At 62.6% G+C, this 19,476-nt stretch overlaps 1 protein-coding gene across 3 annotated transcripts in view; it reads left to right on the plus strand.

Annotated features, from left to right (window-relative positions):
• ADGRD1 (adhesion G protein-coupled receptor D1) overlaps positions 1–12,462 on the plus strand; it is a 123,565-nt gene extending 111,103 nt beyond the window's left edge. For all 3 annotated transcript variants that reach the window (XM_032309835.1, XM_032309836.1, XM_032309837.1), the window contains 5 exons: positions 3,427–3,518; positions 6,492–6,618; positions 7,866–7,907; positions 9,126–9,218; positions 10,417–12,462. In XM_032309835.1, the coding sequence (XP_032165726.1) occupies positions 3,427–3,518; positions 6,492–6,618; positions 7,866–7,907; positions 9,126–9,218; positions 10,417–10,512 (450 nt within the window). In that variant the 3' untranslated portion in view covers positions 10,513–12,462. The remainder of the gene's footprint in view (positions 1–3,426; positions 3,519–6,491; positions 6,619–7,865; positions 7,908–9,125; positions 9,219–10,416) is intronic.
• Positions 12,463–19,476: the final 7,014 nt, after the last annotated feature.

The raw sequence follows: 19,476 nt of genomic DNA on the forward strand, positions 1-19,476 counted from the left end.
CTGGGGAGGGCTCCCATCCGGGCATAGAGGCTCTGACAGCTTGTGTGGCTAAAAGCGCCCACCGGTGCTTGCCAGTTTGGAACACGTTTTTGAGAGTGTCTGTTTGGGTTGGGATGGGTGGTTTCTACGTGTTCTGGTGCGATTGGTCTTCCTGGGGCTGGACTCTCGGGGACAGTGAAGGGCCCCTGGGGCCTTGAGCTGGGGAGCAAAGGGCAGAAGTGAGCCACAGCCATCCTGTCACCACACACACTGTCCCCCAGTCGGGAAGGGAAGTGGCTGCCGTTCCCCAGACGGCTGCAGGCAGGCTGAGTGTGGGTGGCCTGTGGGACCGGCAGGTGTCATAGGAGCCACTGAGTCTGGACGCCTGCTTGGGAACCCCATGGGTGGCAGAGTCCCCCAGGGCCCTGTTCTGTGCAGGCCTCACAAGGCAAGAGAGAGACTCCTCTGAGGGAGAAGTCGGGACAGCTGGGTCTCATAGATGCCCAGATGCCACAGGGTTAGAGTGCCAGTCACAGATGTCCATAGGGACAGGCGAGCAGCCATGGATTCACACCACCATGTCTCCTGTGTGTGTCTGTGTAGTGCTCTCCCTGTGAGTTGTGGCACGCACCCCTGCGGCTTCTCACGAGGTCCGGGAGCAGGACACGGTGCAAACCCCAGAGCCCGGAGCAGCCCTTCCCGCCTCCCGAGGTCACGTGACCCTGAGTGCAGATGCTTCCCCCTCCCCATTTCTGCTGAAATGCGGCCCACGAACTATTCCTCCAGCCTCTGTCAGAGTGACCTGCTGGCAGTTGTCACGGGGATGCTGGTTAACGAAACAACCAGTGTCCGAGGTGCATGGGCCTCCCCACCCCGGCCTCCCCCCTTCCCCAGCCGCCATCCCATGGACGGCCAGGGTAAGGGGGCAGGCCCGCTTCTGCTCTGGATGTTCCCCAAACACTAGGGCTTTTTGGTTCCCAGCACAGCCTTTCCCGGAATGAGGCGGCAGGGTCGCGGGGTTGGGGTTCCCCTGGCCCCTCTCCTGCTCTGCAGGCAGGCAGCACTGTCATCCCGAGGCACGGAGAGTGCTTGCTGGAGGGAAGCCCTCAGAGCCCGGTGGGGAGAGGGAGATGGGAGGAACAAACCCCCAGAAATCTTCACAGAGACAGCAGCTGTCGGAAATGGCAGCGGCTTCACCGCGGTCACCACACCTCTGGGCAGAGGTCAGGAGGCGACGGGGCCTGCAGTCAGGCACCGTCTGTGTGGCCCTGATTTTCCCTTCGGGGGTAGAGGCCTTGGGTCATGTAGGTGCAACGGACGGGAGGTAACGTGGTTCTGGAATTTTAACCCTCGTGTGGGAACCGGAAAGAAAAGTTTAATGTGCCATCCGTTCAGCTCTCTTTCTCAGCCTCCGACTCCGCCGCCTCCAGCAGACGCCCGAGCTAATCACGCGTGTATCGTCGGAGCTTTATGCTGGGAGAGGCAAATGTGAATACACGTTTGCACATACACAGGCCCGGGGCCTTTCTCACACGATGTCTGTTGGACTCAGGCTTTATGAGTGTGGGAAGAACGGCCCGGTCCGTGGTCCCCCCACAGAGTGGGCGCCCCCAGACCTGCCACCCGCTGTGGTCAGTCACATGGTCTCCAGCCTGTGTTATTCCAGAAAAACCTCAGCTTTGCCCTGGGTGCAAGGAACCCAAAATGTGAACTGCCGAGTGGAGGGGATAGGCCTGCAGGGCGGCGGACGGGACCAGCGGGAACCTCCCCTCAAAATGCACAAGAAGTCCTGCAGGAATCATCGTCGGAACTCCAAACTTCCCCCAAAAGCGTAAAGCCGAAAAGCATTTAGTCCAGAAAATAACCAAACCTCTGCGGGGGGAAAAGGGGCTCCTGGTGGCCCTGCCCTCTGGTCGCTGGGAGCGGCAGGTGCCCGGTCAGAAGTGAAAGCCTGTGGCTTTCCGAGCTGAGCTGCACGTGGACTTCGGGGAGCAGCCGTGGTCTGGAGCACAGTCCCCACACCCCTGGGGCCTTGCTCTGCCCACCCTTTCTCCGCGGCGCTGAGTGGGCTTTTCTGGCGCTTGTGCATGGCTGGCGGGGCGGGGAGGAGGGCTCGCTGCTGGGGACATCACACCGTTGACTTCCCTCCTCCCTGGCGCTGGGGGATGCGGTGAGGATCCTTGCTGTGCAGGAGGGAGAGGAGGCAGGTGACGTGGGCCCGAAGCCAGGGACTGAGCTGCCTGGGGTCGAGGCGTCAGCGAGGACACGGAGCCGGCCCCGCAGGGCACTGTCCTGGCAGGGGAGCAGGCTGCGGCTGAGTGGGGAGGGTGCCGGCCCTGCCCCGGTGCTCGGACATGGAGCCATGGGGACAGGTGGCTGCGAGGAGGGAGGCTGAGAGGAGCCACCGTGCAAGAGCAGAGAGTTTACGGGGACGCGTCTGCACGGCTGCTTGTGAGGTGGTGTCCGCGGCGCCTCAGGCCGGGGCCCCCGTGAGGATGCAGGTGCCTGGGCTGGGCATGCAGACCTGCTCGCGGGCCCGGCCAGCAGGGTGGGAGCCCCCGGGCCCCGCCTGCCACCCTGCAGCACCAGCTGGCTCTCCTGGGCTCCGGGCTGGGGTGGGGAGGGCCACGTCTCCCGGGAGGTCTGCCAGGGAACGCCTTGTCTTTGCCTGTGGTCGGGCCTGAAGGTGCACCTAGGATTTTAGCCTGGAGCTGGACTCCTCGGTGACTTTGTCATTGATCTTCTGAGGTTTCCAAGGGCAGAGGGCGTCCCAGCCACAGCACAGCCCTGAATCCTGCGGCTGCAGAAGGAAATCCGGGCTCTCACTTCCCCTTGCTGCCTCCTGCCTTTCCGGGCTCGGTCAGGGCCCCGGAGAGCTGCCCTCAGAGGGACAGTTTGTGCCGAAACCTCTTCAGAGAAGCCCCCCAGCCCCACTCCCAGCTCCACTGACCCTGGGGGAGCAGCCCTGGGCAGGTGCAGTCCCCTGTGCCGTGGCCTCCGTGGATGACACAGCTGCAGGCCTGCCGGGGCCGGGGAGTAAGAGGCTGGCTGTGTGCAAGCGGCTTCGTGGATACAGTTTCTCACCCTTGCAATGATCTGTTCGCGCTGTGGGTGTCAGGACTGTTTCGCCTCGGGCGGGCAGCAAGGGCTCAAGGCCGTCGTGCGTGGGCTTACTGAGTGAGCAACGCTGAAGTGAGGTCTGAGCCCCAGGCCTGGCCTTGCTGTGCCCCTGGGTTCAGAACTTCCTCACGGGCACAGATGTGCTCCCAGAGGGTGCTGCTGCGTGTGGCAAGGACAGTGAAAATGCTCGGGGACCCTGTGGGCCAGGTTTCTGCACAGACACTATCTCCTGGCTCAGAACCCAGGGGTGGCTTGGGCAGCCGTCTGGGGGGATCGGGGCTCTGTGGCCACAGGCTCACTTTGTGGCCCGTTGCTCTCCTCGTGCAGGTCAATGTCGGCATCCTCATCGCTGTGACCAGGGTCATCACACAGATCAGCGCCGACAACTACAAGATACATGGGGACCCCAGTGCCTTCAAGTAAGTTGGACTCTGGGCCATCAGCGGCGGACCTGCCTGCACAGAGCTATTTGGGGCCGGAGGGCACTGGGGAGCCTTGAGCTCAAGTCCCTGCTGGGCTGTTCGTCACCTGACCAGGACCAGCCCTTTCCCAGCCTTGCTGCCGCATTTGTAGAGCAGGGGGTCTTATCCCTGGGGTGAGGAGGAAGATTCTAGATTCGGTCCTGCTCCTGCCCTCGCCATAGCACCCTCCATGCCTTGCTTTCCTAGCCGTGGAGGGCTGTCAGTGCAGGTGAACCTCCTCAGGGTCGAACTTCCCGAGGAGGAGGCGCAGGTCCCTCTGGGGAGGGACCCGCCCACGCCTCCCAGCCTCGAGGCCTCCTGACCCCATATCAGGGAGGGCTCGCCTGACTGCAGGGGACCGAGGACCCAGCACAGACTGGCTGAAGGTGAGGGGACGGATCCACAGAGCCCCGGAGGGAGTCTCGACCTGCTTGATCCAGGGGACCCCGCTCCTCCCTCACCCTTCATCCCGTGTCCCGGTCGGCTTCCTGCTCAGATGGACCTGCCTCCTGGTGACACGGGAAGCCCCCCCATCCCAGATCAGACGGAGGTCCAGAGGCTGGAGGTCCTGCTCCCTTCAGGTCACACGCTCAACCCGGAACCCGTCACAGCTGAACGGAAGTGCCCAGTTCACCCGGGCCTGAGTCCCAGGGGCCATCCTGGCTCTGGGGGGCACTCAGCACCCCCCAGGCCACAGGCCCAGGAAGTGGGGGAGGTGCTCCTCTCAGGGAACTTGGGAGCTGTCGTGAACAGTTAGGACAGGGACACGAGGTAGCTAACCTTCTGTAAGTTACTTCAGCTACACTCTATCTTTTCCGATCTGAGAGCAAGAGCAGTAAATATGTCAGCAGCAAATCGATTAGACAATTATTTTGTAATGAGTTCCCAACACCATGAATTGGACTGACAAGCAGCTCTGGCCCTCATGGGTTTTCTCAGCTCCCAGACACCTTCGAGGGCAGCTCCGTGGGGCAGGCAGGGCCTCCCAGGTCGGGAAGCACATTTCCGCGTCTCTGCAGAGCGTCGGCTGTTGGCTCGACCACTGAGGACTCCCGTGTCCTGCACCTGACAGCCCAGGGTCCCACTCCTCCCAGGAGAGCTCGGGCCGTGCCTCTGGACAAATGTGGCTCTGCAGTGTGACCTGGCTGCGTGACCTGTGCTGGGGCTTCTCCACGCGGCTCCATGGGGCCCCCTCACTGACTTCTGAGGTCCCCTGTGTGGCCCTGTCCCCCGGGCTCCAGACCAGGCATGGAGGCGGCAACTACGGCATCCTCGGATGGCTTCTGTGGCTGCTTCCTCCTTCCTGGGCCTTGGTTTCAATCTGGCCGTGTCCTCCGTGCAAACCAGCTCCGCACGGTGACTAACAGGACGACGGGCTTCCGCAGGAGCCTGAAGGGGCTTCCCCTCCTCCTTAGTCTTTGTGTCCTGGGGGACTCCAGACTCCCCAGAGAGGAGCAGGGAACGTTGCACTTTCACAAGCGAGATCCAGACTCCTGGGGGCAGGGGTGAGGCTGAGGACCACGAGCGCCCACCCACGAGCCGCGGAAGGAGGAGGGGAGGCTCATGGGGACTGAGCCCCACGCGGGGCGGCCTGGGGAGCAGCGGGAGCGGCTGTGTCTGGGCCGTGCGTGCACCTGCCGGGGCCTCCCCCAGGGCAGGAATCCGCTCCTTCTGTGTGTGACGAGGGACCCCGGCAGCTCTGGCCCCGTTAACAAGAGGCCTCAGAGAGCGCCAGCTGGACATGTCTTCCCCAACACCTTCTGTTCTGAGGCTTCAGTTTTTAAGAAAAAAACAGCACAGTTTGAGACCCATTTCTCAAGCCTGCTCTTTTCACATACGGATTCTCTAATATGTGAAGATGAAGCTATGTCGACTGTGATGGCTCATTTCCTGGATTCCGGTGTTTTGACTGTACTGACTTCAGGGAGATGTGGGGTTGCTACTCCCCGGGCAGCTGACCTGTGGGGCCCTCCGCTGGTTTTCAGGGTTTGTGGCCAGGAGCTGGCAGGACCGGGATGCGGGGTGTCCTGCCAGGAAGCTCGACTGGCCATGTCGCCCCTCCTCCCGGGGATGCTGGATGTGTGTGTGCACGTGGGCACGCTCGTCAGTCTGTCCGTCACTCATTCACTCACACGTTCGCTCCTGCATTTGACGGTCACTTCCCGAGAGCCCACGGGGCCCTGGCATGGGGCTGTGCGTCAGGATCGCGGCGATGAAGCCCCAGCCCAGCCGCTGGGTGCTCGGGGTCTAGTGAGCGAGGCTGATGTGTGGTCAGTGTGCCCAGTGATAAGCACAGCTTTCCTCGGAAGCGCAGGTGCCGACCCTCCAGCGCGTGCAGAGCCGAGCCGCTGCGGAAGTCAGGGTAGACTGTGAGCAACGGGAGGAACAGCTGGGTTCAGGCAACACGTGGGCCTTGCCTCACTGGTTCCGGGGTTCCCTGGGAGCAGACTAGAAGCCAGCTCTGCTCCAGGCTTGCAGACGCCGCAGGGACCATGTCCACGGAGCCCACATTCTGGGAAGGAGCCCGTGAGGCCGAGCCCGAGTGTGTGTCCTTCCTTGCTGGATCCACCCCCGGAGCCTTGGCTCTGCTGTGCTCCGTGGGTGCCGGGGATCAGCATTCCGACCCAGCCCTGCTGCCGCCCGGGTCAGGGTGATCAGCTGAGGGTGCCCCGGGGACATGATGGCTGCTGGGTGCCCTGTGCCAGCTGCAGGAGGCAGAGGCAGAGCTGCTGGTTTGGCCCCGGGCTGGCCGGGCAGGGACCTGGTGTCAGGTCCCGAGCGCTCCGCTCCTCAGCCGAGGTTCCCTGCAGGGTGGAGCTCAGGTCTGGCCCCCGGCAGGGCCATGTCCGCTCCCTCTCAGCGGCTTCCCACTGAGAGGCCAGTGCCCCCCGGCCCGCCCCCCCAGAGTGGCCGTTTCCACTTCCCTTTCAGGTTGACGGTAAAAGCCGTGGCCGTGCTGCTGCCCATCCTGGGAACCTCGTGGGTCTTCGGCGTGCTTGCTGTCAACAGCCAGGCCTTGGCCTTCCAGTATATATTTGCTGTCCTCAACTCCCTGCAGGTGAGTGCCTGTGGGACTGCCCGGGCCGGCGGTCCGCTTCTGGCAGACGCGTGTGCAGCGGGTTGTCACGAGCGTGGCACGGAGGCCCTCCTCTCTGCTCCTGCCACACATCCTGCGAGACCCAGCACGGGCACGCCCAGGGCCAAGGACAGGGGTATCGATGGAGCCCGCCCCTGGGTCTCCGCACGCAGGGCCGGTTTGCAGCAGGGCTGCCTCGTCGTGCTGGCCACTGTCGGTGGGAAGCACAGCGGGGCCTGAAAGGGAAGACGGTTGCATGGATGCCGCTCTGGAAAGGTCGCAGAGATGGCGATAGCGTGTGCCCCAGGTCTGGGTTCACGTGTATCCCCTGTGTGGAGGCACAGAGAAGGGGAAGCAGCCTAGAAATCGGAGACTTGGGGTGCTCAGAGCCTGTATCCCCAGACCCACAACCCCCCCCCAAAGGAAGGGTGGAAGTGAGTGCCCCCACCAGCCGCAGCCCCACAGCTGAGCCTGAGCTGTATCCTGGTGAGCGTGAGCACGGCCCACCCACGCCGTCTTTGCTGCGCTCGGGGCCTTTCTGACCAGGGACTGCATCTTACCAGAGCGAGAGCTTGTTGCTGCTTCTAATTTGTAATAAGCTGCATGCACTGTTTCCTTCCGGTTTTTCACCGGAGAAGGTGATTGTCGTGGCTGCAGCTGTCGCGCAGCCGGGTCCCGCGGCCCATCACTCGTCCTCTCTGCGTTCCAGTCCCTCCTCCGCGACGCGGGAACCGTAACAGGACCCACTCCTGGGGCAGCTTCCACACTAAGGGAGCGAGCTCAGGGGAGGTGTTGGCCAGTGCCGGACACACGGGAGCTGTCTTCAGAGTTTGGGGCCATCCTCATGCCCGTGCCTGCTTCGTTGTTAGCACCATGCTCTCTGGGAGGACACGAGGGCTCAGTTCAGTTGATTCTCAGATGTCCTCACCTTTGTCCATTGCCAGCATTTTACTCATCCCCGGTCTGTCCTGCCTTTTGTACCTTTGCCCAAACAGCACCGTGGGCGCAGTGGTGCCTGCCTCTAGGCTGGATTTCACGCTGGGATCTGGAAGTCTCCCCTTCTCAGGGGCTCCAGACCGTAGGATTGTCAGCAGCTCACTTGCAGGCTCCCCAGCGGTGAGCCACACCAGTGCCCATCCCAGAACCCACATGGCCTTGGGAGGAAGCTTTGGAGCGTGCTGGGACAAGACGCGAGGGCCTAACCCTGTGTTCTCCCTCTTCCTCCCCAGGGGCTTTTCATCTTCCTTTTCCACTGTCTCCTGAATTCAGAGGTATGTCTGTCCTGTCTGTCCTACGTCCTGGAGACACAGGTAGTTTTTCACTTCTGGAAGGGCCCAGAGCACAGAAAGTCTTGCCCCACCAGGCCGGTGTCCGGGCAGGCTTCGGTAGGGGTCACAAGTTGTGTGCTGTAGGCTGCTTTCCACCAGCCCTTCTCTTGCCTCCTGGTTGCTGAGCAACCTCCAGGCGTCTCCTTCCTGGCCTCACACAGGCCCTCCTGACTCTACGGAGGATGGAGTGACAGAGATAGTGGGGGGCAGCCAATTGGCAGAATCAAGACCTGGCCGGCACATCGGGGAGGGTAAGATGTCGCTGTCTTTCCAGTGGCCCCCAAAGGCAAGAGGAGGCTGTCTGGGGTGAAAGGAGGTCGCTGACCGTCGGACTTGGGGGCACTGCGTCCCTGCCCTCCGCAGGCACTGGGGCAGGTGGGAGTGGGCTCGTTCTCAGGTGCAGTCTGGACATTGACCTGCCGTGCACTTGGCCACGGGGAGGGTGAAGGCTGCTCTAGATCCTGTTTCTCAAGACCCATACTTAGGCTTACATTGTGGGCTTGACATCTGAGACCATTTCGGGCTCGGCCATGGGGAGGCAGCTGTGGAGCCGTGAGTGGGAACCGGCAGAGGGGTGCGGTCCCACCCGCGCTGTTTCTGTGGGCAGTCTGTCCGTACAGAGATACAGGTCAGGCGGGGACGGGAGGGACACTGGGGGCAGGGGGATGGCTAGAGGTGGGCAGGGAGAGTCGCTGAGGACAGTGGTGGCCAGTGGTGGAGGGGAGCAGCTCAGCAGAGCTCAGAACTGAGGTTCACACGATGGGAAGCGGACATGGCCTTGAGCCATGCCTGGCATACCCCATGTCTACATTGGTTCCCTTGCCTGTGCTCTGTTCCTGCTCCCGGCCACACTCTGCCCGCTCCACGGTTCCTTGTTGAGCATGACTAGTGTCCTGGCCAGAACTAGGATTCGGCCAGCAGGGAGCAGACCAGCCCCAGCTTGCTCGCTCCGTGGGCCCTGGTAGGCGGTGGAGACAGAGCACGCCTGCCGACTGGGGCAGTGAGTCCGGACAGATGTTTCCAGATCCTGCCCGTACCCTGCTGCTGGCATTCTGGGACTTTATTTCAGCACAAAACCTAGAGGCCTTGGAGAACAACCTTTATTGTTGCCATTTCCACCGCTGAAACGGCTTCTAACCATCTTCTGTTCTGCCTTCAAAGGTGAGGGCTGCTTTCAAACATAAAACCAAGGTCTGGAGCCTCACGAGCAGCTCCATCCGCAGTGCTAACGCGAAGCCCTTCAGCTCCGATGTCGTGAGTGCCTTGCAGTGTTGAGTCTGCACCCCCTTCTTGCTTCGGTCCTGTCCTGAGCGCTTGCACGCTTGCTCTCATGGACCCGCAGAGGCTCTGGACTTCTTCCTTGTTATCTGGAAAGTCCTAGTGGCTGCTGGCCTTGGCTGGGGGCACCAGGCCTCTGCCCTCCTGGGCCTCCTAAACCCAGAGCCTCCAGAGCGCGTCTCCTTCCTTCCCCGAGCCTGACTTGGCCAGGGCCACGTTGTGCACGTGGCTGCCCAGCTCGGTCGGGGCTTGGTGGTAAGGCGTGGCCGCTGGTGCCTCCTGCTCAGCCTTTTTCATTCTTCACCCGGCCTGGGGGCTGCATGTGCTCCAGGGTGATGGTATGCCCACAGCGGGGTCTCTGTCCCGGGGGTATCCCGTGACCTCCCAGGGCCAGTTCATCTGCACGGACTTAGGAGGAAGGAAGAGGAGCTGATGAGGAGGCAGGCGCGGGGTGTGCTGCCGGCGCCCCGGCAGGCGTGAAAGTCCCCAGGCACAGCCCGGCCTTCAGGGAGCTTATCTCCTGCCCGGGTCTCTTCCCTCTGCACACACCTGAGGACCGGGTCTTGGTGCTCAGGGATCCCGACAAGCCTGTCATCTCCACACCAGGCTCAGTTCACCTTCCTCCTGTGGGAAGTGCAGATGCGGGCAGGGCCCCAGGTGCCTGGGGCAGATGACATGTGTTCTAGCCGGGCCCAGGGCCCGGTGCAGGGGTCCTGTCCTCGGGAGGGACTTCTGGGCCGTGTTGTGTCGTAAGCAACAACTGCTCGTTCTGTTTACTGACATGTGTGGCTGTCTTGTGTCTCCCGCTGGTGGGTAGAGCATGGGGATGAGGGTATGGTTGGCACTGGTCACTCCTGTGATCCCAGACCTGCCACAAAGGCGAGGTGTGCTCGGTGGGTGCATGCGAGTGAGCGCACGGACAGACAGACAGGAGTGCGAGTGAGCGTGTGCGACACCAGCTCCGGGAAGTGACAAGGAAGGAAGTCTCGCAGAAGGCGGGAGGCAGTGTGCCCCGGAGTACAGCGCTCTCTTCCCCGGGGGGCAGCGGGGCCCCCCGCTGATGGGCTGGAGGGGGCCTCATGCAGCTTTCTGGGCCAGCGCGTCTGCACTGCCCGGGGTCTGGTTTCCTGTCCTGGGAGCACGTCTTCAGAGTTCACTCGTTTGTGATTCGCAGATGAACGGGACCCGGCCAGGCACAGTGTCCACCAAGCTCAGCCCCTGGGACAAGAGCAGCCATTCTGCCCACCGCGTGGACCTGTCCACCGTATGAGCAGGGACGCCGCTGACCGGCCGTCTTGCTGCTCAGACGCACCCTGCAAACTAAACACAAGAAACACTCTGCCTTCACCGTGGGACCCTCTCCTTGTTGCTGTCTGGGCATGGGGGTCCTGGCCCCCTTGACAGGCGTCCTCACTTCTGGCCCTCCCCGTGTGACTGAGCCCACTGCTGGGCCCGAAGCCTGATGCACCATAGGGGGCGGCCCTCCCAGCTCTGGTCCTCCCGTGGCCAAGTGACTGTCCCCTGGGGCACCTGCTGTGGGCACATAGGACCCTGGGGCTGCAGCATGACAAGGGCAAGTTAGCCTGGGCGTTGTGATGGGGACTTCGGGGCCAGAGAGGCAGGGTCCTGCGGGGGAGGTAAAGGCCCTGAGGCACCCCTGCAGGGTCAGGCAGAGGCACGTGGGGGTGTCTACGAGTGTGAAGAATGTCCTCGACCTGCTGAATCAGCCACAGCAAGCTCTGAGAAGAGGGCGCGGTGCAGGCTGGAGCCCCACGGGCCACCCTCGCCTTCCGGCTGCACGGGGGTTGGGGCTGGGGGTGCTGGCTGCTCAGGGCCCATCTGTGGGAAGAGCCGGGTGGGGCCGCTGCGGGGACAGCTCCCAGCGCCCCCTTCGGGGTTCTCTCCCCCCATCGGGGTTCTCTCCACACTGGCGGTCCGCCCCGCCCGGGGCCCTGCTGGGAGCCCCTGAGCCCGCCCTCATGCCCCCAGCCCCGCAGCTGGGCTTCCCGTGGTCTTCCTTCCCCAGAGCTTCAGGCTGGTCACGTACAGACCCGTTCTGTGTTTCCCCCCGGGCAGATGCCCTGGGGGGTAGTGAGCACACGTCCCGTGTGGCCACAGAGGCCGCTCACACTGCGGACCAGGGGAGGGTGGCCTGACGGTGGCTGTGTCTTCCGGTTGCTTTCGGTTTGTGGACCGGGGCTGGGCCCCCAGGAAGTGGAGTGACCATTACTGCTGTGTGTCTGAGCAGGGTCCCTGGGATACCAGGGCCTGTGACCTTAGATGCGCCCCCAGTGCCACTGAATATCGGGAAGCAGGCTGGGAAAGCTCAGACCGGGGCATCCGCGGGGACGGTGTGCATGAGCCGTGGGGGTGAGATGTCCAGGCCTGTAGCTGATACTGGAAAGTCTTCTGTAAACTGTGACCGTGGTGGCACCAAGCCCTGCCCACCCCACATGCCCGCCAGGTCTCCAGGGGCCTTTTCCCTCTCGCTCAGGTGCCACCTGATCCCGACGATGGCTGCCGTCCCCCACAGGCATGTCCCATGCGGGGAGGGGTCCGACCGAGAGCCACGTGTCGATCGCGGGGCAGCTGTGTTCTTGCTTCCTCACGAGGACCCGGGGGCAGCAGCCGACCCAGCACGGGGTGATGGTGGCCGGTGACCTCTGTGTGGGCCCCAGGGATGGGCGGGGGGGCTGGAGTGCTGCTGAGACCCCTGGCGTGTCGTGAATAGCCCGGGTGTGCCCAGCCCCCTCCCAGGCTTTTCCTCGTGGTTCCCGAAACCGGATGGCTTGTACCTGCGCGTGGTAGCCTCGTCACGCGCGAGCCCCGAGGAGTGAGCGCGCTGCAGTCCCGAGTCTGCTCGGGGGTCGCTGTCCCCTTAGTCTCCGGGGAAGCACGTCGGGTACGGAGCTGTCTTTCCTTTAGGTGGAATTCTTTGTTTTAAGCTCAGCATATTCGCTCTACACAGCTAACATATCAAGGGGAGTAATGAAGAAACCTTTCACTTCTAATGAAGGAGCGCGTGCACTTTATTTATAGGCTATAGAGCTGGGCTTCTGCGGCGTTTTATTATCTGCACACAATTTGGCCAAAGACAAGAAATTGGGAAGAATCATGTGTTTACGGTAGTTCACAGCACAGGAAAAATGATGAATGCCACCAAGTAGTGGAAATATGTTGTGATTTTTTATGAAATAAACTCTCCGTGTCCTGACGGTGATGTGTGGTCCTCAAGGTTTTGGCTTGTGTGAGGTGAGCGAGATCAAGTCTCGAGACGGAAATCCGTGGAGAAACACAGTGGGGGACATCCCGTCCTGGGACTCACCTGGCAGACATGTAGCCAGCGCCTCCTGCGTGCCCAGCACGTCCCAGCTCTGGGGACACGGTGGCGGGTGACCCCTGGCTCTCAGGAGCCTCCTCCCCGGGGCAGGGCGGCAGGGCACAAGCATCAGCCCCCGAGCCCAGGGAGCTGGGGAGAGGGTCTGCGCAGCCGTGTGTTCCCCGTGTCGGGGCACGGTGTGCGGGAGCCTCCGTCAGCACCCAGCCCTGCGCGGCTCTCCCGCGCCGCTCCTGGACCCGCAGAACAGACGCACTTGCCCCCCTCGTCCCCGTCATGGGCCCCCCGCAGCCACCGGCTCTCAGACTTCTGCTCTGCGCAACCATTTTCTGAGTCACCACATGCCGTTCATAATTTTCCCTGTAGCGGAAATGCATGAAGTACCCGGTTACAAAAACTTCAGCAAACCCTTGAATTATCTTACGATCATTAAAGCCGCTCGGGAGTTCTCTCCTTTTCAATTTGCTGGGAGTTCGAGAAGGATCGGTGCTCATTTTTTCATACGCACTTTCTTGACCCTGCAAAGTGCCGGTCCAGTGGCCAGCGGCCCCTCTGCTCTCCCCGGGGCAGCAGGGCTGGCCCAGATGCGGGGGTTTCCCTGCGGCCCCCAGGGGAACTGGTCACAGGCAGCACAGTGTGGGGGCTGCTGTGGGCCTGTCTGCGGACCGTGGCCTGGCTTCCTGATGGAGTCTGAGGCAGGCTTAGCAGCATCTGTGTCCTGGGGACGTGCTCCGACAGCCCGGGCTGCGCCCTCCCGGCTGCGCCTGTCCCTCAGTCCTACGGCCACCTTGGTGCTCGGTGGGGCTGAGGAGTGGGTGTTGCAGTGTCCACGCAGCGGGGGTGTGGTTCTCCCTTCAGCCCTGGGGGGAATCTCGGGCCAGGGCCTGGCAGCAGGCCGTGCGGGGAAGGGGGCGAGGGTGCCGTGAGGCTGTTGCCCTCTCCTCTGCCGGCAGCTGAGTGCAGTGTCCGCAGCTCCCTCTCCGGGCTCCCCGACCTCCACGAGCGCGGCCATCCGTGGGTGAACGTGTACCTTCGAGCTCAAGTACACGGTCCTTTAGAAACGGAGCTCTGTGCAGTGCTGAAGGGTAGCGGGCAGGCCTCGCGGCAGCCCGTGGCACCCTGCCCGTCAGGGGCTGGCCTTTCCCGGAGTCGTCTCCGTTCCTTTGTCCACGGTCCGCTGGCCACTGGGTCTGTGAGGCTCTCACCCCGGCTCCTCCTCTCTGTCCATTGGTCTGTTTGTCTCTTTTCCTTCCGACTCGGCACCGTCCTGACTGCCGTAGCTTCGTGCTCTTGAAATCGGGACGCGTGAGTCCCCACACGTGCCTTTTCTCCCGCAGGGTCGCACTGGCCCTCGCAGATGCGCGGCCTTGCCGTGTTTTAGACTCAGTCTGTCAGCATCTAGAGTCGTTGGCTGGTGAGGAACTCTCCAGAGCAGTCCTGAGCAACCGATTTCCTCCTAGTCCTGAATGTTTCAACACGCGAATGCGGAGTCTCCGTTGGTTTACGGCTTTAGAATTGTTAGAATCGCGTCTTGAAATGTTCGGTAGAATTCAGACTGATCGGCTTTCAGATTTTAACACATATTCTAACTAATTTCTGAAGCACAGGGATCGCTCCTCCGCTGTATGCGGCCTGCCGATGAGCCCGTCGGAGGCGTTCTGCGTTTCTCTCCCAGGGTTTTGGTTTCCGGCGTTCTGTGTCGCTTTTCCCTCAGGTTCACGTGTCTCTGCTTTCACGGCCCGTCTGTTCTCGCGCGGTGTCTGCGGCGTCTGTTACGGCTCGTACCGTGCTCATCACGGTTCCTTTAAACCCCCTGCCCGAGGGTTCAACATCTGCGCAGCGTGTGAGTCTGGTTCCGACGTGTTTTTCCTCCTTGACTTTTTGAGTTGTTGTTGCTAAAGGCGGTCGGTGTGTTTGAGCTGGGTATTAGGGACCCAGGGAAGCGGCGTCGGGGGAGGGCCTGTGCTCATCTGGCCGGGGGCTGGGCTGCTGGAGCCCAAGGCTTCCGGTTCTCCTGTGGTCCTTGATCTTGCCTTTGCTCCTGACTGTGGATTTGCCCTGGGCCACGCCCGGGAGAGGCTGCAGCTTGCAGCTCTGTCAGCCGTGAGCCCCGGGGACCCCCAGATCTCTTGCCTCGGGCCAACGGGCGGGGCAGGGAACTCCTGTGATCTTCCGAGAGCTCTTCCCCCTTCCTGGGTCTGTGTCTAGGGTGGTGACCCTCAGAGGTGTTTCTCCAGTGAGCAGGCATTTCGCCCTTGGGGGGACCGGGGAAGACCAGCGGCCCTGGAAGGAGTGCCCTCCCTGGAATGGATAGAGCTCTGACACGGCGCTTGCCCGGCAGAAGGGGCTCTGGTGATGATGAGGTGGGCGTCACCACGGCCCCTGCAGTCCCCCCCAGGCACCTCAGCTTCGGGAGATTGATCCTATCATGGTGTCTCTGGAGCCTCATGGGACCAAGGAGGGGGAGCCGGCGAGCAGGCTCCTGGTGATAGCAGCCGGGGACCTGGTCCTCCCTCCCTGGAGCTTTGGTGCCACATAAACTCCCTTGAACTTGGACGTAACCCTGGAAAGCTGGTGGGCATGGGGGGTGCGCAGTCCCCGAATCACCCCAGGTTGACACCCAGGCAGAATGGAATCTGAAACAAGCAGTCCGTGTCTCCAGGTCGGCGTGTGGATGAGTCCGGGGTCCCTGACCATTTGGTCGGAGGTTTTCTTCTGTAGGAGGAGGAGCAGGGGCAGGCACTCTAGCTTTGCTCTCACACAGCTGCGTGCCGCCTGGGGTCTCCACCAACACCTGCCGCGTGGCTTCTTTCCTGAGAGAACCCTGTCCCACGGGACTCGGGGGAGGGACGATCCCTCTACGATGGGCTTGAAGGTCCCAACATTCTTCCAGGGCTTGGTTTTCGCAAAGGCATGGGAGGCATCTCGGCCAGTGTCATCTGAGGGGTCACTGGCCTCTGCCCAGGACCCATGGAGCCTGGTATGACCCAGGGGAGTCGGCCAGGCCACAGCAAACCCCTGCCATGGCGGCAGGAGGATAGACATTGCCGGAGTCCCTGACGGATGGAGCTCCTCCAAGAAGTTTCCTCCTTCCCTTGGACCACAGAGAGTTCTCTGTTGTTTACACCAGGGGCCTCTGGATTCCCTGGATGACGGGAGGGGCCCATGTGCCTGCTGCCGCTTGTTTGGGGCTGAGGGGTGGGGCTTGAGGGCCAGTCCTGGGGGAACGCTGCCTGCCGCCCTCCTGTCTCCCCCGCCGACGTGGGACTATTCCTCCCCACCAGCGTCCCTACAGGAGAGTGAATCAAGAAGATTAATGGGCCTAATGGAGTCCGTCCAGATAAATGAGAGAGTGGCCCGACCCTTCCTGCCGGGGAGCCTGCTCACATAATTGGGCATTCGCGAGTCCCTTCTGCTTCTGCCAGGCTAACAAGCTGTGTTTGTCACATCGCAAACAGCTCGGTCCCCGTGTTCTCCTGGTTTCACAGATCTCCTGGGTTCCGAGAGATGGCTCCTCCGCGAGTGGACCATCTTCTCTCCTGGGGGGTCTTCTAGATGGACGCAGGGCGGGCTCTGTCCATGTGGGGGTGGGGAGCACGGGGCCCCTGGAAGGCTCCTGCCTGGCTCTGCCGGGAGAATTCCTGTGCCTTCCCAGTGCTCATCCCAGGACGCGGGCTGCAGCCGCCCTGGTTTGTGTGAAACTGCCCCCCAAGCTTGTGGTGGCCGGAGAAGATCGGGCACATGGGGCAGCTATGCACGGCGGCCTGCCTGTCCCCGGCAGCTGGAATGGAGATGTGGGCGCTGGAGCTCACGCAGCCCTCCTGGACATAGGAGGAACCCGATATGGAGAAATCCCTAGAAACGAGGTAGAGTAGGCTCCTTCCCTGATGCCTGTGATCTGGTCTAGGCTCCCGTGGATTGTGGTTTCCAGTGGCTCACAGCCGCCTCTCACCTTGGCCCGGGCAGCCCGGGCATGTCCAGCCCCTGCACGCTGTGCTGAGTGAGGACAGCAGCCACCCCCCGTGGTGGCTCAGCCCCGAGCCCCTCAGGGGCCAGCGTGGCCTGGGACTGGTGTCACGGCAGGTGCTGACTCCCAGGCCTGGGCCGGGGCCCAGGACTCTGCATCGGTGACAGGCTCCAGGGCAGGTTGGGCTGCAGGTCCTCAAGCACACTGGGAGTAGCCGGGGTCCCAGCCCGGGTGTGCTCCCCTGTCCATCTCCTGCCCACCAGAGCAGCCCGCAGAGAAAAGCAGTCGGCAGAGAGCATTTGCAGGCAGGCGGATGTGCTCCTGGGGAGGCTGGGCTCAGCAGTGATGGTGGGTCCTGGAGGCCTCTCCATCCCTCTTCTGCCTCAAGTGACAGAGACGCATCAGCCCCCCCTGCCGGCTGCTCCTGCCAGCTGCGCGCCATGGCATGGTTGTGCCCCTGGGAGGCAGGACGTGGGGCGTGGTTGGGAGATGCCGGTGAGCAGCCCAGGAAACGTGGCCGGCCGGGGGGGGGGGGGGGGGGGAGCAGGGGTGGCGGGACCTGGGTCGGTGGAGGGAAGAGGAGCGTCGTGGGAGGGGACACGGGTGGCAGGGCCGGCAGGGCCGGGTCAGGGGTATGGCTGAGAGCCATAGGATGCGTCAGTGAGCCGCAGGGCGCCAGGGACGAAGGCGACAGCTGTGGGCTGAGCACACGGGCAGCTCCACCACAGAGGCGTGGATTCCACAGGGAAACCTCCCAGAATCGGGGCCCCGCCCGTGAGGCCTTTTGTCCCTGTCTGCACGCTTCCTTGGGGCCCAGCGCAAAGGGCCGTGGATGTCTCCAGAATGGCTGCAGCCCCAGCCTCCAGAGGCCCCCAGGGTCTTGTGAGGTCGGCCTCTGAGGTCAGAGAACTGCCCTTTTACCCTCGGTCAGCAGCAGGGAGTTCGAACCGCTTCCGACGATCTCTGCTCTACTCTGGTAAAAGGTCCGCGCACTCCCAGATGTAATCTCGTGGGACGCCTCCCATCAGCCTCACATGACTTCAGGGAAGGTTCCTCCCGGAAGGGGCTGTCTGTGGCTGGTCTGCACCTGCTGACTCTCCCGTGTAGCTGTGGGCTCACGGGTGCACGCTTCTAGCCCAGGGATCGCTCTGTGCGCTCTGGGCACTGTCCCCTCTGTGGAGAGGGGACCCTCCACTGCTGGGCCCCGCAGGGCTCCAGGGTGGACATGGGGGCTGAGGACCACCACGGGCTGTGGGAGGAGGAGGAGGGCGGGCTGGTGTGTTCAGCTATGTGGGGGGCAGGGCACAGCCTCTGGGGAAGTGACAGAAGTGGGCCACTTCGGATCTGATCTTGGGGAGGTCCCTGGCAGCCCGCGAGGCACTTGGCTGCTCTCCAGACACAGCATCTCCTGGGCAGCGACTGAAGTGGGGCCAGTGGCTGGGCAGGACTTGGCCCGGCCAACGCTCCAGCAGTGTAGCCCAGCGGCCAGTGCCCAGGAATGGAGACGCTCCGAGGGCAGTTCGGAGTCCTGGACATCCTTGTGCGGTGAGGACTTGGGCAGCTCTGGGCCATCCCACACAATAGGCATGGCTGGTACTGGGCTGGGGACACCCCTTTATGGGGCATGCAGCCCCTCACCCCTGTCTCCCCCCACCCGCCTTGTCCAGTAAACACCTGCCTGCGTATGTCCCGAAGTCACTTGAATGCCCTTTGGAATCATGAGGCTGCTCTCGACCTTGCAAAGGCTGCAGCCCTAGGTCAGAGGACAGGGGTGGACAAGCATGTCTGCAAATCACCGCACAACATCCCAGGGACCCAGGGTGCAGAGCCTTGATCCACATCCGTGGTGCTGTGGCAGCCGAATGACCTGCTCGGACGTCGACGCGCTGGTGCAGAGCATGCGACTGTGTCAGCTCCCGGCGAGAGGCGCTCTGCTGATGGGGCGAAGGGTCAGATCTTGAGAAGGGGGAGGGGCTGCTCCGGATTACCTGTGTGGGGCCAGTCTAGTCCGTGGGTCCTGAAACTAGGAGGACCCTGCCCAGCTGGCCAGAGACCAGGCGGGAGGAGGGCAGATGTGCAGCTGAGAGGGGCTCTGAAGTCGGAGCAGGGGGCCCTGGGCCAAGGCACTCACACGGCCCCTCCGGGTGGAAGGGCCCTCGGCTGACAGCCCGAAGGAAACAGGGAAGCCGTCCTACAACCACAGGAATTCTGCCAACAGCCCGAATGAACAAGGAAGCGATCCTGCCCCAGAGCCTCGGAAAGAAAGGCAGCCAGGAGAGACAGCGGTTTTTGCCCAATGAACCCCACGTCCCACGTCTCCCGTGTGCAGCTGCGAGACAAATCCGTGTCTGAGCCACGGACACGGTGGTAATTGGTTAGGTCGGCAATAGGAAACAAAGGAGATGATTCTGGTTCTGGAAGGCGCAGAGGTCCACCTTCAGCAGACACAGACTGGAAGCTGTCCCACCTGAGGGCAGGTGTGCCCAGGCTCCAGCTGCAGCCCCCTGGAGGAGCTGGTCCAGCACGGCAGGGAATAAAGTCAGAGCAGGGAGAGAAGGGGACACGATGGTGTTCTGTGGTCTGGTGTCTGCTTCCCCATGATGCTCGTGTCCATCTGCCGCGGTCGTGAGCTAGCCCACCCAACCTCGGTGGGACCCAGGTGGGACCAGATGACCCACCCAACATGCATGACTGCAGAGTCTAGAGCTGTCCTCAGACGTGCAGGCAAGTGCAGGGGACCCACAGGACCACGAAGCACCCCTGGTTCTCGCAGGAGTGAGGAGTCTTTCTCCTGGGCTTGTCTGAATGACAAGGAAGGAAGCAGGGTTTCTGGGGGTCAGGAACAGCTGTAGCCTGGGGAGAGCGGCCGAGGGCAGGACCTGGGACCTTAGAGGAATGCGGCCTCTGTCAGAGCCCCAGGCCAGCAGAGC

This window comes from Mustela erminea, chromosome 13 (genome assembly GCF_009829155.1).
Source record: "Mustela erminea isolate mMusErm1 chromosome 13, mMusErm1.Pri, whole genome shotgun sequence".
Taxonomy (NCBI): domain Eukaryota; kingdom Metazoa; phylum Chordata; class Mammalia; order Carnivora; family Mustelidae; genus Mustela; species Mustela erminea.